Here is a 15,887-nt window from a genome sequence, read left to right as displayed (position 1 = left end):
CATGTGTGGTTAAGTGACAAATTTGACACAGATTTGTTTTAGTTACTTTTAATTTTAGGAATTATTTAACATTTGACATGTGATTTGACAATTAAAATTTTAAAACAAAGCATGGTCTTAAATTTAAAATGATAAACCAAAGAATATTCAGCAACGTATTATATCTTCTTCATACTCCTCAACTCACATCATTAAAAGGAATTTAGCCTCTGGTTTACCTATCCTGTGTGTTTCTATAAATATGTATGTGTGTGTACATAGCTTACATAAAGGGTAATATACTATATACACTGTCCACTCTTCATTTTTAATGTAACACAGTATCCTGGAGTTCTCTAATACCAATATTCTTTTCTTGGATGTTTTTGTAGTACTCCATCTTGAGAAAATTACATAGTTTCCACTATGAAGATGTACCTTAGTGTTATTCAACCAACATTTTATTGTTTTTACTTGTATATTTTTAATAATCTTTTACTATTATAAATAATGTTGCATTTTAGATGTTGACAGGTACAGTACGGAATAACATAAAGATGAAATGACAGTTGAATAAAAAGAAGAATGTTCTCCTCCCAGCCTGGCAAGCAGCCACAATCTGTTTTCTGTCTCTGAATTTGACTACTCTAGTTACCCCTTGCCAGTGTTTGTTCTTTCATGACTGGTTTATTTTATTTCGCATAGTGTCCTCATGGTTTGTCTATGTTGTAGCTTGTGCCAGAATCTTCTTTCCTGAGTAATGTTTCACTCTGTATATAGACCACATTTTGCTTATCTGTCCATCCACCAATAGACACTTGAATTACTTCCACCTTTTGGCTCTTGTGAATAATGCTACTATGAACATTGATATACAAACATCTGTTTGCTTCCCTGCTTTCAATTCTTTCAGGTATATACCCAGAATTGGAATCGCTGGGTCATATGGTAATTGTATATTTAATTTTTTGAGGAACTGCCATATGCTTTTCCACAGCAGTGGCCGTATTTACATTCCCACCAGCGGTGCCCAGGGATTCCAATTTCTTTACATCCTTGACAATATGTATCCCCTGTTTTTTTTCCTGTTATTTATTTTTCTGTCTTATAAAGTCATCCTAATGAGTATGAAGTGGTATATCATCATGGTTATGATTTACATGTCCCTAGGAGAAGGCAATGGCACCCCACTCCAGTACTCTTGCCTGGAAAATCCCATGGGTGGAGGAGCCTGGTAGGCTGCAGTCCATGGGGTCGTGAAGAGTCGGACACGACTGAGTGACTTTGCTTTCACTTTTCACTTTCATGCATCGGAGAAGGAAATGGCAACCCACTCCAGTGTTCTTGCTTGGAGAATCCCAGGGACAGAGGAGCCTGGTGGGCTGCTGACTATGGGGTTGCAGAGTCGGACACGACTGAAGTGCCTTAGCAGCAGCAGCAGCAGCAGTAATTAGTGATGCTGAGCGCCTTTTCACATACTTATTGGATATTTGTATATATTCTTTGGAGAAATGTCTATTCAAGTCCTCTGCCCATTTGAAAATCAGGTTATTTGGTTTTTCTTTTCCTGTTGAGTTGTCCTTTTGACTCTTGAGATTTTCTTCCTTGTCAATTCATCTTCTAATGATTCTGAAAGCACTGGAAAATAAATGGAAGGAAGGAAAGTTTGTAAAAAGTAGTATTCCATTTTAATGGATATGACTGTAACATCCAAGGCAGTTTCAAAGCTTCAACAGATGGTGCACAGCAATTGTGCTATACTGATTGAGTTACAACAAATTCCATTAAATTAAAAATCCTCTTAGCAGCTGCCTTCAATAATTGTTGTCTTCTCTGAAGCTAATCTCTGAAGCAAATACTTTTTTTTCGGTGTTTGTTATTTGTAGTGTTTGGATCTTTGAAATTCTAGACTTTCTACAAAATAATCTATTGATTGGGGGGCAGTTTATTTTAAGAGTGTTGAGGGGTAGGAGGATGGAGGGATAAAGAAGACATTAATCTCTGACAAAAAGGTAGATTGTTAATAAACTAGACAAGATTTGTGAAACATGAATATATGAGTTTCTTTATAGAAATAAACAGTATATCTTGAAACTGTTTGCTATAGATTGCAATATATATTCATTTTAATGAAAGCTAAATACTATATGCTGAGTGCCAAAGAATTGATGCTTTTGAACTGTGGTGTTGGAGAAGACTTGAGAGTCCCTTGGACTGCAAGGAGATCCATCCAGTCCATTCTAAAGGATATCAGTCCTGGGTGTTCATTGGAAGGACTGATGCTGAAGCTGAAACTCCAGTACTTTGGCCACCTCATGCGAAGAGTTGACTCATTGGAAAAGACTCTGATGCTGGGAGGGACTGGGGGCAGGAGGAGAAGGGGACGACAGAGGATGAGATGGCTGGATGGCATCACCAACTCGATGGACATGAGTTTGGGTGAACTCTGGGAGTTGGTGATGGACAGGGAGGCCTGGCGTGCTGCAATTCATGCGATTGCAAAGAGTCGGACACGACTGAGTGACTGAACTGAACTCAACTGAACTATAAATGATCTCACCAAGATCACTAAAATAGGAGTCTACATCTAGTCCTAATTTTCTAAAAATCCATAATTACTTATTAAGACTAGTAAAGAATACCAAAAAAAAATTTATGACCATTTGAGTAATTAGATGTTATTATGTCAAGATATTATTTAATATGCTATTAAGATAATGTATCAAGTTATTTCATTATGTAAAGTCTTGCCAGGTGCTTTAGAAAGCAGAATGTTTCCTTTGTACAAATCACGGAACATTACTTTTGAGAACGCTAATGAGGAAAGACAACCTGGAAGTGTAAGCAGTGCAGAACACAAATAAAAACCACTCAGTCTGTATTGCCTGCTGGACATTTATAACTGGAGAGCTCATCACCACGTCAAGCTCATTTTATGTCTAAAGCAAATTCATCATCTCCAACCCACTGAGTGTTCCTAATATCCACACCTCATCTCCATTAAAAAATTTTTTTATATAACTTGTAAAGGTTACTTTCCATTTACAGTTATTACAAAATATTGGCTATATTCCCTGGGTGGTAAAATACATCCTCGATAATTTTTATAATTATATCCAATAGTTTGTAACTCCCATTCCCTCACCCCTACATTGCCCATAGTTTGTTCTCTATATCTGCAGTCTGCTTCTGTTTCCTTATATGTACTGTATTTGCTGTAGTTTGTTGTATTTTTTAGATTCTACATATAAGTCATATCATACAGTATTTGTCTCTCTCTGTCTGATTTATTTCACTTAACGTAATGTCCTCCAAGTCCATCCATGTTGCTGCAAATGGGAAAATTTTGTGTTTTTTTAATGTCTGAGTAGTATTCCATTACATATATATATGTATACACACACACACACACACTGAATCTTTATTTATTCATCTGTTGATGGCCACTAGTTTCTTCCATATCTTGCAAATTATAAATAAAGCTGCTATAAACATTGGGGTGCCTGTATCTTTTTGAGTTAGTGGTTTTTTTTTTCAGAGATATAGCCAGGAGTGGAGTTGCTGAGTCACATGGTAGCTCTGTTTTTAGCTTTTTGAGAAACCTCCATACTGATTTCCACAACAGTGGCTACACCACCTTACACTTTCACCACCAGTGTACAAAGATTACCTTTATTCCACATCCTTGCCAACATTTGTTCTGACAGGTGTGAATCGACGCCTCATTATAGTTTTGATTTTCACTTCCCTGACAATTAGCAACGTTGAGCATCTTTTCATGTACCTAATGGCCATCTGCATTTCCTCTGTGGAAAAATGTCTATTTGGATTGTCTACCGATTTCTCAACTGAGTTTGTTTTTTTGGGGTTGAGGTGCATGAGCTGTTTATATATGTTGGATATTAATCCCTTATCTGACATATCATTTGCAAATACTTTCTCTCATTCAGTAGGCTGTCTTTTCATTTTGTCAATGGTTTCCTTTGCTGTGCAAAAGACTTAAGTTTAATGAGGTCTCATTTGTTTGTATTTGCTTTTTTTCCCTTTGCTATAGGAGATAGATCCAAAAAAATGTTGCTGCAATTTATGTTGAAGAGTGTTCTGCTTATGTTATTTCCTAGGCCTCACCTCCAATCTTAATCATCAACATCTAAGTCCAGTTCCCCACTCAACAACCATGTAGGCGGCAAGTTCTCAGCCTAATTAACTACAAGAATTTGGTAAAACTAAACTTCTTTAAAGCTTACTTTCATTTGGTATCCTTCCTATGTAAAACATTTTTAGTGACTCATTTTCATCTTACATCAAGTCCTTAAAACTCTGACCTTCTCAAGAGCTCATCATTTGGCCTTACCCTACATATCTAATAAGATTCGTTCTTCATTCCACTGTGCCAGCCCTGTCCCTCCCCTCACTGCCCTACCTCTTGCCACCGCTCACCTCTGGCTTCTCTCTGCAAATCCAAACCATGGAGTCCTGACCCTGTTCTTGCTCTCAGTTCCTGTGTTCCTCAGAATTTGAACTTTCTAGTTTATTTCCTAATTATACACTGTTTCTGTGATTTTACATCCGTGACTTGCCTCTTCAATTATATTATAAGCTCCTTGAAGGCAACTAAAGTGATTCATGGGCAGCCCTGTCAGCTCAGATGTGTTTCAGCCACTTCTTATCATATCCTCCATTAATGCCCTGGTCTGAGCGCCTCAACCCCACTAAAATTGCTACTGTAGCCAAAGGACTGTTCTCTCTGTTTATTCTTCCCATGCCAAGATCACTTTGCCCCTTCAGCTAGCAATCTTTTGAAAATACAAATCTAATCCTGACACTCCTGTGCTTAAAACCCTTCAAATGGTTCCCCATTATTTTTGAGGCCACAATGGCTGGCAAGTTTTCCCAGGATCTGTTGGAAAACAGATTTCCCCAGAATATAGATTCTAACTTGGGGCTCTTTCCCTCTTACTCTCGGCAACCCAGTTGGATTAGTTCCCCAAGCTTAAAAAGATTTCTACTTCTTTCCTACCGTTCCACTGTTAAATTTGTACACATTTATGTATTTATTTAACATTTCTCTCCCTCTTGGATTGTAAGGCTTATGTGAGCAGGGCCCAGGTCTTTTGTAAGTCATTGTCGCCTGGGACTTACTAGATTCTTAATAAATGCTTCTTTAAATGAATGAGGGCACTTTTTATTTAGGCAGTGCTCTCTAAACCTAGGACTTTCTAGTGCATACTCATTCCAGAACAAAGTGAGAATTTAGATCACTTGATCCTTGTATATCGATAGCTATGTTCTGCTTTATTCACAAGTGAGTAGTTTACATAAATTATAAAATGTAAATATGCTTGTAGTTTCAGATAGTTTAGGGGAAGGTATTTTGCTTCCATTTATTTCATCTGTAAGTTCTATCTAAGGAAAATATTTATTTAGAAAAAATCCTGTGTAAATCATAAGCTTAAAATTTAAAACACAAAACACAGGCTACATTACTTCATTACAAGGGGGATTTAACTATTTCAGATGACAAATTCATTTCAAACTGATAATGTATTGGTAATGCCCTGATTACTACTGGGATTCTGTTATGTGGTTATAAAACAGAGATACGTATGTGAAATGTAGTAGTCACTGCTGGAGCCACAGTGTGCTGGTAAATATTTGACAACTAGATCTTCGGGAAAAACAAAACAAAACGAAAACAACCAACAATCTCAATTTAAATGTTTCCTGATTTCTACTCCCCACCATGGTCAATTTCACTATTAAGGCCACTGCAGGCAGAGTTTGAAAGCCAAGCGAGCAAATGGCTCTTACAAGAGAGTACAAACTGGATCCAGCACACGACTGGATGGGCCCTGTATAAGCAGCATGAAATGGTTGGGAGTGTCAATGATTTGACTTTATGTAGGTATCATTGGAGGGACTGTTATTGAAGCTGAAACTCCAATACTTTGCCACCTGATGCGGAGAGTTGACTCATTTGAAAAGACCCTGATGCTGGGAAAGATTGAAGGCAGGAGGAGAAGGGCACGACAGATGATGAGATGGTTGGATGGCATCACCTACACAATGGACATGGGTTTGGGTGGACTCCGGGAGTTGGTGATGGACAGGGAGGCCTGGCGTGCTGCGGTTCATGGGGCTGTAAAGAGTCAGACATGACTGAGCAACTGAACTGAACTGAACTGATGTAGAATAGGGGACTTCAATTTGGGAAACCCACAAAGGACTTGGATAAATCTGAACAGTGAGTGTTGGAGAATTTTGCTCAGTCTTAAAAGGGGATGCAAGGTAGCTTTTAGTGTTGTGAAGGCCCTGAGTCTGCTGCTGTCATCCGGCAAGCTACCAGTCAAAAGCCAATATTATGAGCAGAGTGCAGCAGAAGAACAGAGAGACCTGGCTTTTCAGTGATGACGATGAGCCACTGACTTAACCAAGCCCGGAATCACTTTACCCCAAGCTTTTATGTTATTGCTGCCAATTGAGGGGGATCATTTGTTAAAAGCTTGTGAAACCACACTGACTGAAGTGCTCACTAATAAGTTGCTTTGGGCTGATTTCATTTCGTTTCCTCCACTTGTCTAAACAGGTTAAGAAGGAAGAGCATGATATTTCTTTTATATTGATCTCTCTCTCTCAGAGATGCCCTGGCAAGTGATTTCAGGGAACCTAGGGAGTTGGTGATGGACAGGGAGGCCTGGTGTGCTGCGATTCATGAGGTCGCAAAGAGTCGGACACGACTGAGTGACTGAACTGAACTCTTATTTTAAAACATTCAGTTCAGTTCTGTTCAGTCTCTCAGTTGTGTCCGACTCTTTGCGACCCAATGAATCGCAGCACGCCAGGCCTCCCTGTTCATCACCAACTCCTGGAGTTTACCCAAACTCATGTCCATTGAGTTGGTGATGCCATCCAGCCATCTCATCCTCTGTCGTCCCCTTCTCCTCCTGCCCCCAATCCCTCCCAGCATCAGAGTCTTTTCCAATGAGTCAACTCTTCGCATGAGGTGGCCAAAGTACTGGAGTTTCAGCTTCAGCATCAGCCCTTCCAGTGAACACCCAGGACTGATCTCCTTCAGAATGGACTGGTTGGATCTCCTTGCAGTCCAAGGGACGCTCAACAGTCTTCTCCAACACCATAATTCAAAAGCATCAATTCTTCAGCACTCAGCTTTCTTCAAGTCCACCTCTCACATCCAGACATGACTACTGGAAAAACCATAGCCTTGACTAGATGGACCTTTTTGGCAAATTAATGTCTCTGTTTTTGAATATGCTATCTATGTTGGTCATAACTTTCCTTCCAAGGAGTAAGCATCTTTTAATTTCATGGCTGCAATCACCATCTGCAGTGATTTTGGAGCCCAAAAAATAAAGTCTGACACTGTTTCCACTGTTTCCCTATCTATTTCCCATGAAGTGATGGGACTGGATGCCATGATCTTCCGTTTTCTGAATGTTGAGCTCTAAGCCAACTTTTTCACTCTCCTCTTTCACTTTCATCAAGAGGCTTTTCAGTTCCTCTTCACCTTCTGCCATAAGGGCGGTGTCATCTGCATATCTGAGGTTATTGATATTTCTCCTGGCAATCTTGATTCCAGCTTGTGCTTCTTTCAGCCCAGCGTTTCTCATGATGTACTCTGCATAGAAGTTAAATAAGCAGGGTGACAATATACAACCTTGACATACTCCTTTTCCTATTTGGAACCAGTCTGTTGTTCCATGTTCAGTTCTAACTGTTGCTTCCTGACCTGCATATAGGTTTCTCAAGAGGCAGGTCAGGTGGTCTGTATTCCCATCTCTTGAAGAATTTTCCACAGTTTGTTGTGATCCACACAGTCAAAGGCTTTGGCATAGTCAATAAAGCAGAAATAGATGTTTTTCTGGAACTCTCTTGCTTTTTCCATGATCCAGTGGATGTTGGCAATTTGATCTCTGGTTTCTCTGCCTTTTCTAAAACCAGCTTGAACATCTGGAAGTTCATGTTTCATGTATTGCTGAAGCCTGGCTTGGAGAATTTTGAGCATTACTTTACTAGCATGTGAGATGAGTGCAATTGTGCGGTAGTTTGAGCATTCTTTTGCATTGCCTTTCTTTGGGATTGGAATGAAAACTGACCTTTCCCAGTCCTGTGGCCACTGCTGAGTTTTCCACTTGCTGGCATATTGAGGGCAGGCCTTTCACAGCATCATCTTTCAGGATTTGAAATAGCTCCACTGGAATTCTATCACCTCCACTAGCTTTGTGCATAGCCCCACTTGACTTCACTTTCTAGGATGTCTGGCTCTAGGTGAGTGATCACACCATTGTGATTATCTGGGTCATGAAGATCTGTTTTGTACAGTTCTTCTGTGTATTCTTGCCACCTCTTCTTAATATCTTCTGCTTCTGTTAGGTCCATACCATTTCTGTCATTTATCAAGCCCATCTTTGCATGAAATGTTCCCTTGGTATCTCTAATTTTCTTGAAGAGATCTCTAGTCTTTACCATTCTGCTGTTTCCCTCTATGTCTTTGCATTGATCACTGAGGAAGGCTTTCTTATCTCTTCTTGCTATTCTTTGGAACTCTGCATTCAGATGCTTCTATCTTTCCTTTTCTCCTTTGCTTTTCACCTCTCTTCTTTTCACCGCTGTTTGTAAGTCCTCCCCAGACAGCCATTTTTCTTTTTTACATTTCTTTTCCATGGCGATGGTCTTGATCCCTGACTCCTGTACAATGTCACGAACCTCTGTTCATAGTTCATCAGGCGCTCTATCTATCAGATCTAGGCCCTTAAATCTATTTCTCACTTCCACTGTATAATCATAAGGGATTTGATTTAAGTCATACCTAAATGGTCTAGGGGTTTTCCCTACTTTCTTCAATTTAAGTCCAAATTTGGCAATAAGGAGTTCATGATCTGAGCCACAGTCAGCTCCTAGTCTTGTTTTTGCTGACTGTATAGAGCTTCTTCATCTTTGGCTGCAAAGTATATAATCAATCTGATTTCGGTGTTGACCATCTGGTGATGTCCATGTGTAGAGTCTTCTCTTGTGTTGTTGGAAGAGGGTGTTTTCTATGACCAGTGCATTTTCTTGGCAAAACTCTATTAGTCTTTGTCCTGCTTCATTCCATATTCCAAGGCCTAATTTGCCTGTTACTCCAGGTGTTTCTTGACTTTCTACTTTTGCATTCCAGTCCCCTATAATGAAAAGGACATCTTTTTGGGGTGTTAGTTCTAAGAGGTTGTAGGTCTTCATAGAACCATTCAACTTCAGCTTCTTCAGCATTACTGGTTGGGGCATAGGCTTGGATTACCGTGATACTGAATGGTTTGCTTTGGAATTGAACAGAGTTCATTCTGTCCTTTTTGAGATTGCATCCAAGTACTGCATTTCGTACTCTTTTGTTGACCATGATGGCTACTCCATTTCTCCTAAGGGATTCCTGCCCACAGTAAGTAGATATAATGGTCATCTGAGTTAAATTCACCCATTCCAGTCCAATTTAGTTCACTGATTCCTAGAATGTCTACATTCACTCTTGCCATCTCCTGTTTGACCACTTCCAATTTGCCTTGATTCATGGACCTGACATTCCAGGTTCCTATGCAATATTGCTCTTTACAGTATCAGACCTTGCTTCTATCACCAGTCACACCAAGAGCTGGGTATTGTTTTTGCTTTGTCTCCATCCCTTCATTCTTTCTGGAGTTATTTCTCCACTGATCTCCAGTAGCATATTGGGCACTTACCTACCTGGGGAGTTCCTCTTTCAGTATCCTATCATTTTGCTTTTTCATGCTGTTCATGGGGTTCTCAAGGCACGAATACTGGAGTGTTTTGCCATTCCTTTCTCCAGTGGACCACATTCTGTCAGACCTCTCCATCATGACCAGGCCGTCTTGGGTGGCCCCACATGGCATGGCTTAGTTTCATTGAGTTAGGAAAGCCTGAGGTCTGTGTGATCTGATTGACTAGTTTTCTGTGATTATAGTTTCAGTGTGTCTGCCCTCTGATGCCCTCTCGCAACATCTACTGTCTTACTTGGGTTTCTCTTACCTTGATCGTGGGTATCTCTTCACGGCTGCTCCAGCAAAGTGCAGCCGCTGCTCCTTACCTTGGACGAGGGATATTTCCTCACAGCCGCCCCTCCTGACCTTGAACATGGAGTAGCTCCTCTTGGCCCTCCTGTGCCTGTGCAGCCGCCGCTCCTTGGACGTGGGGTTGCTCCTCTCGGCCACCTCCCCTGACGTCAGGTGTGGGGTAACTCCTCTTGGCCACCTAGGCCAACCTAATGAATAAGTCAGAATGTTTTATACTTCTAGGACAAGTCTAAATTTATATATACTTTACAATGCTTGGGTGCAGTCACTTAGTGGTGTCCAACACTTTTGCAACCCCATGGACTGTGGCCTGCCAGGCTTTTCTGTCCATAGGATTTCCCAGGCAAGAATACTGGAGTGGGTTGCCATTTCCTTCTCTAGGGAATCTTCCCAACCCAGGGACTGAACCCACATCTTCTGCTCTGGCAGGTGGATTCTGTACCACTGAACCACCAGGGAAGCCCATATTTTAGAGTACATGCAGGCTGGTAAGTCAATCACTTTAAAATTTGCACCAGAGATTTTATTAAAATAATGAAATCTCTTAATAAATATAGAAAAATTTTATGAGATGATTTTTTATCATTGTTTCACTCACATTTTCAGGTGACTTGTTGTTACTTAATTCAGCATTCCTTACTGTCAAAGCAAAATATGACAAGCAGTTTTTGGTAGAGCAGTTTTGTTCTTATTATCCCAGCTTTACTAGCAGGAAATATTTTCAGTTTGTTACCAAGCCTCTTCTCTATGCTGTGTATGTCAAATAAGTGCTTTAATTCTTTTTAGTTTGGACATATTTTTGAGTCCCCAAATGTGGTGACTATGACTTCATGTTGCATTGTCACAAAAAATAATAAAATAATTGTCTTGTTAGCATAAAAATATGGAAAATCAGATCTGACACCAATGTATATTTGCTAGTACATTGCACAAAACAGACTATTTTAGATGAGGTAGTATCAAGGGACTCTGTTTATGTTTGGGGGCAAGTGTCACAGAAGGAGGTTATGTTCGTAGTTGAGCTGGTGGAACTTTGCTAACACTATTTTTGTTTGTTTGTTTCCCAGAATTACATAGAAAGGCTCATCTTCACCTAACTCCTTCTGTTCTAACATAAACCAACCCCACGGCAGTTCAACACTTGAGCTGTGGAATCAGACCAACCTAAGGTCCCAACCTTGCTGTTTAGCTCTGTGATCTGTTTCTTCATATGTAAATAGATGATTATCCCCATCCTTCCATCACAAGGTTTCTATAGGAAATAAGTGAGCATACAAACAAGAGTACCCCTCATAGAGAAAGTGCTCAATAAATGGTCCCGTTTTCCCTTTTTTATTATCTCCCTAGAGTGAAAGCTGGCCCCAATGGAAAGGCTGCCCAAGTACAAACAGCACCACATCCGACTCACACTTCACTTTCCTGTCCTGAGGTTGAAGGGCTTTTGTGCTGTATTGCCTCTCAATCTCCATCCACTTTCTGTACCCCTCCTGGAGAGTGTCTGAAGACAGAAGCTTGGGAAGCTTAGAGGAAAGGGGAAAACCTACAACAGGGGAAGCAAAGGATGCAGAAACCAAATCATCAACCTCACAATGTATTCTGAGGATACCTTCAGTTCATTTTACAGAGCAGCCAGAAGCAAATTCAACAAATGGAATCAAATTCAACAAATGGAATCAACTTCTTAAGGGAGAAAGAAAACTTAGCTTTTAAGGAAGACTGTGACGAATCTCTTTTTAAAATTAAGACTCTTTGGCCATCTCTTGATTTTATCTGGTACATAAACTTGGGCTTTTGTATACTGATTGATTTTCACTCAAAGGAGGAAGTATTTAAACCCTGTTTTCTATAACACTTACATATCTATTTTATCTAGGTCATTTTAATTTTGACATAGATATGACTTTGTAGAGGATTTGAAGAATAAACAGAAACTTACACTGGAATTCAGCACAAAAACAATTATCATGAATTTATAATCCTAGAGGTTTTCTTATTTTTAATTAACATATTTTAAAAGGAGCTTGCTGAGTCCTTAGAACAAGCTAGGCAGGGTCTCAGGGCTTCACATATATTAAACATTTCCTCACAACTCCCCATGCAAGGTGGGTGCTCTTATCTGAGACACCGAGGGCCTTCTTGCCCCCTTCACTTTGAGTTTTATCCAGGTAGAGAATTTGAAGTCATTTGAAGTCATTTAATCTTTGCCACTTTTAAACATTTTGATCTTTGAGGAAAATGGGAGAATCTCGCCACCTGGTGGCTGCTCCTGATATGTGACAATAAAGGGGCCCCTCTGATTTCTCTCTCTCTTTTTTTAATATAAATTTATTTATTTTAATTGGAGGCTAATTACTTTACAGTATTGTATTGGTTTTGCCATACATCAACATGAATCTCTTTGGTCTCAAGAAGAGGAAAGAAGGGCTCTGCCTTACCGCTCCAATCTTTTTAGGCACCTCTCACACACCCGAGCTGGCCTCTCTTCTAGGGTGATTGTCTTTAAGAACCACTTGCCTTGTTCTGCCCAGATACTTTCTAATAGAAACTGAAGTAGTAGTTTTTTCTCTATTCTTCAAGTGAGGAAGTTTCATGGGACAGAGTCCAGCAATGCTGGGCCAGAACACCCCTGATTTTATTTCATTTTCAAATAGATCAGATATTCAGTATTCACACTTTCTTTAAGAAGAGATTCACAGTTGGCCAGAAAACTGTCATTCTAAAATATTCACTTCATAGCTGCCTCCTATCTTGGGTTTTACCTATAAAGCTGCAAAAGATACATGTAGGTATCCCTTATTTCAAACAATTCATGGAATTAAAATGTTGCATATAAATTGAATTTTGGAATTTCTTACCATAATCATTATCTGGGTACATTGTTTTCTTCAACACTTAACTACTAACTCACAGCTCTTGAAATTCAGTTTTCTCAATTCTAGATAGAGGCTCTATTCATATTTCTAATTGTCTGTTGATGGGCCTGTGCTCAACTAGCTGTATCAGAGTCACTTGGGGAAATTAAAACACAGACACTGTGCTATCCTGGGCCCTTCTCCAAAAATGCTGATTCAGTAGGTCTGTGGTGAAGCCCAGGCATCAGCATTTCTAAATGTTCCCCAGAAGGTCCTGAGGAGCAATGAGTTCACTTTCACTGACCATAATAAAGAGTGCTGGTGCTTTACACACAAATCAGATAGTTTTCGCTCACCAGCTTGGCAAACCAGAAGAGTAGTAGTCCATATCCCTTTCTAATGATGCCATGAGGAACACAGCGCTGTTGGTTCCATTGCCCAGTCTGTAAACTGCAGTAAAAGATTTAAAAAGTAATCAGTTATTTTTAGCATCTAAAATGTTAAATCAGCTTATAATCCCAATTTAGGACCAAGGGCAAAGAAGTTCATTGTATTAATAGCATTACTTGTAATGACAAACAACTGGGAATGAACTGATGGTGGACTAAATTAGGATCTAGTGAGGTATTATGCAGTATTTAAGAATCAATTAGGCTTGAATGTTTTTTACACAGTGTGTGTGTGTGTGTGTGTGTGCACGCGCGCACGTGCACTCAGCTGAATCTGACTCTCTGTGATCCCCTGGACTATAGCCCACCAGCTCCTCTGTCCATGGCATTTTCCAGGCAAGAATACTGGAGTGGGTTGCCATTTCCTCTTCCAGGAGATCTTCCCGACCCAGGGGTTGAACCCACATCTCCTGTGACTCCTTTATTGGCAGGTGGATTCTTTACCACTGCACCACCTGGGAAGCCCACAAATACTGTTAAATAAATGAGTTGCTGAGTTTTATATACACACACACATACACGTGTGCATATATATATATACATATATTCCCATTTATAAAGGAAAAAATTAATAAAGCTGGAATATTGACTACATGTACTTGTGTTAGTAGAAAGATGGAACACATAATTTTATCACTGAAATCTTCATGGTGGGAGGAGTGTGAGGATTTTTAACTTCTGTATACATTTCCACATTTCACTCATCACAACCAATGTGAATTTTTTTTTTTGTAATCCAAAAGACCCAATAAAGTGTTTTTGTGTTTGTTCTTATTGGCCATGCCGAGTGGTGTGTGGTATCTTAAATCTCTAACCAGATATTGAACCCATGCCCTCTGCAACAGAAGCATGGAGTCTCAAGCATTGGCACCAGGGAAGTCCAATAAATTACTTTTTAAAAACACACTGGTGGATCAAAGAGTAGTATATTCTTCCTCCAAATTTCTGGTTTGGCATGATTACCATTACCATTCAGATAAAATTTAAATTATAAAATACTAGTAATATATGTATATAGTATGAAAAATTATGCTATAGAGAACCACCACTGTGAACCCATGTCCAGATTAAGAAATAGCACATGACTATTACCTCTGATGCTCCCTTGAGAGCCTCAGTACTCCCTCCCCTCCTTGACTCTGGAGTTGTCTTCCTCATACTGGTGATTACCTTTATGGTGATTCATGCACGTTCACCTTAGACTATATATCTGGCTGAATAATATTTCATTGTATATATATATATCACATTTTGTTTATTCGATCATCTAAATAAAAATGTACATTTGAATTTCTTCTTCCTTTGCTCTGTGGTAAATAGTGCTGCTATGAAATATGAAAAAGTATGAAATACTTTATGTCCAAGTATTCATTTAAAAGTATCTGTTTTCAGTTCTCCTGAAAGTACACTTATGAGTGGAATTTCTGGGTAATATGGTAATTTTATGTTTAATTTTCAGAGAAATCACTAATTTTTTCACATCAGCTGCACCATTTTAAATTCCCAACAGCAAAGTGTGATGGTGCCAATACACCCACATCCTCACCAACACTTGTTATTTCCTGTTGTTTAATGGTAGTCATCCTAATGGGTATACATCCTAATGGGTATACATACCCTAATGGGTTTCATTGTGGTTTTAACTTTTGTCCAATTTTTTATTATGTCATCTGTCTTTTTGTTAGGGTTTCCCTGGAGGCTCAGCTGGTAAAGTATCTGCCTGCCAATTCAGGAGACACAAGAGACGTGGGTTTGATCCCTGGGTCCGGAAGATCCCCTGGAGGAGGAAATGGCAACCCACTCCAGTATTCTTGCCTGGAAAATTCCATGGATAGAGGAGCCTGACGGGCTACAGTCCATGTGGTCGCAAAGAGTCTGACATGACTGAGAATACATGCCTCCTCTTTTTGTTGTTGAAAGAGTTGTTTATGTTGTCCACTATAAGTCCTTTATCAGACATGTGATTTTCAAATATTTTCTCACATTCTATAGGTTGGCTTTTCACTTTCTTGATAGTGTCTTTTTATGTACAAAAGTGTAAATTAACATGAAATCCACTTTGCCTATTTTTTCTTCTGTTGCTCATACTTTTGGTGTCATATCTAAAATCCATTGTCAAGTACAAATAAAAGAGAAGACTTGCCTCTATGTTTTCTAAGAATTTTATAGTCTTTGATCTTATGTTTAGATCTGTGATCCTTTTAGGGCTTCCCTGGTGGTGCAATGGAAGAGTCGACCTGCCAATTCAGGAGATGCAGCTTTGATCCCTGGATTGGGAAGATCCCCTTTAGGAGGAAATGGCAACCTACTCCAGTATTCTTGCTTGGGAAGAAATCCCATGGACAACAATCACATGTGCAGCTGTACGAGTCCTACAGGCAGGCTGGAAAGCCATCAGAGGGGTTTGGGGATTGAAACACCCTTTCAAATGCAGAAGACTAAAGCCCTGAGCTGACTTTTTCCAGAGTGTGTCAGAAGAGTGGAAAAGTACAAGGCAGGCAGATTCTTATTTTGGGGGTACATGC

At 39.7% G+C, this 15,887-nt stretch overlaps 1 protein-coding gene across 7 annotated transcripts in view; it reads right to left on the bottom strand.

The window, feature by feature from the left end:
• Positions 1-32: 32 nt before the first annotated feature.
• The window catches only part of TNFSF10 (TNF superfamily member 10), a 40,324-nt gene continuing 24,469 nt past the window's right edge, over positions 33-15,887 (bottom strand). For 2 of the 7 annotated variants that reach the window (XM_042234388.2, XM_042234400.2), the window contains 2 exons: positions 13,270-13,363; positions 33-10,249 (listed from right to left, as the gene is read on the bottom strand). In XM_042234388.2, coding sequence (XP_042090322.1) covers positions 10,240-10,249; positions 13,270-13,363 — 104 coding nt within the window. In that variant the 3' untranslated portion in view covers positions 33-10,239. Of the gene's footprint in view, positions 11,602-13,269; positions 13,364-15,887 lie in introns of all 7 variants that reach the window. The other 5 variants (XR_009598128.1, XR_006056639.2, XR_009598129.1 and 2 more) reach the window with 5 other exon arrangements.

The sequence above is a fragment of the Ovis aries genome, chromosome 1 (assembly GCF_016772045.2).
Source record: "Ovis aries strain OAR_USU_Benz2616 breed Rambouillet chromosome 1, ARS-UI_Ramb_v3.0, whole genome shotgun sequence".
Lineage (NCBI taxonomy): Eukaryota > Metazoa > Chordata > Mammalia > Artiodactyla > Bovidae > Ovis > Ovis aries.
Note: the sequence above shows the minus strand (reverse complement) of the source record. Positions and strands in the feature narration are given on the sequence as shown.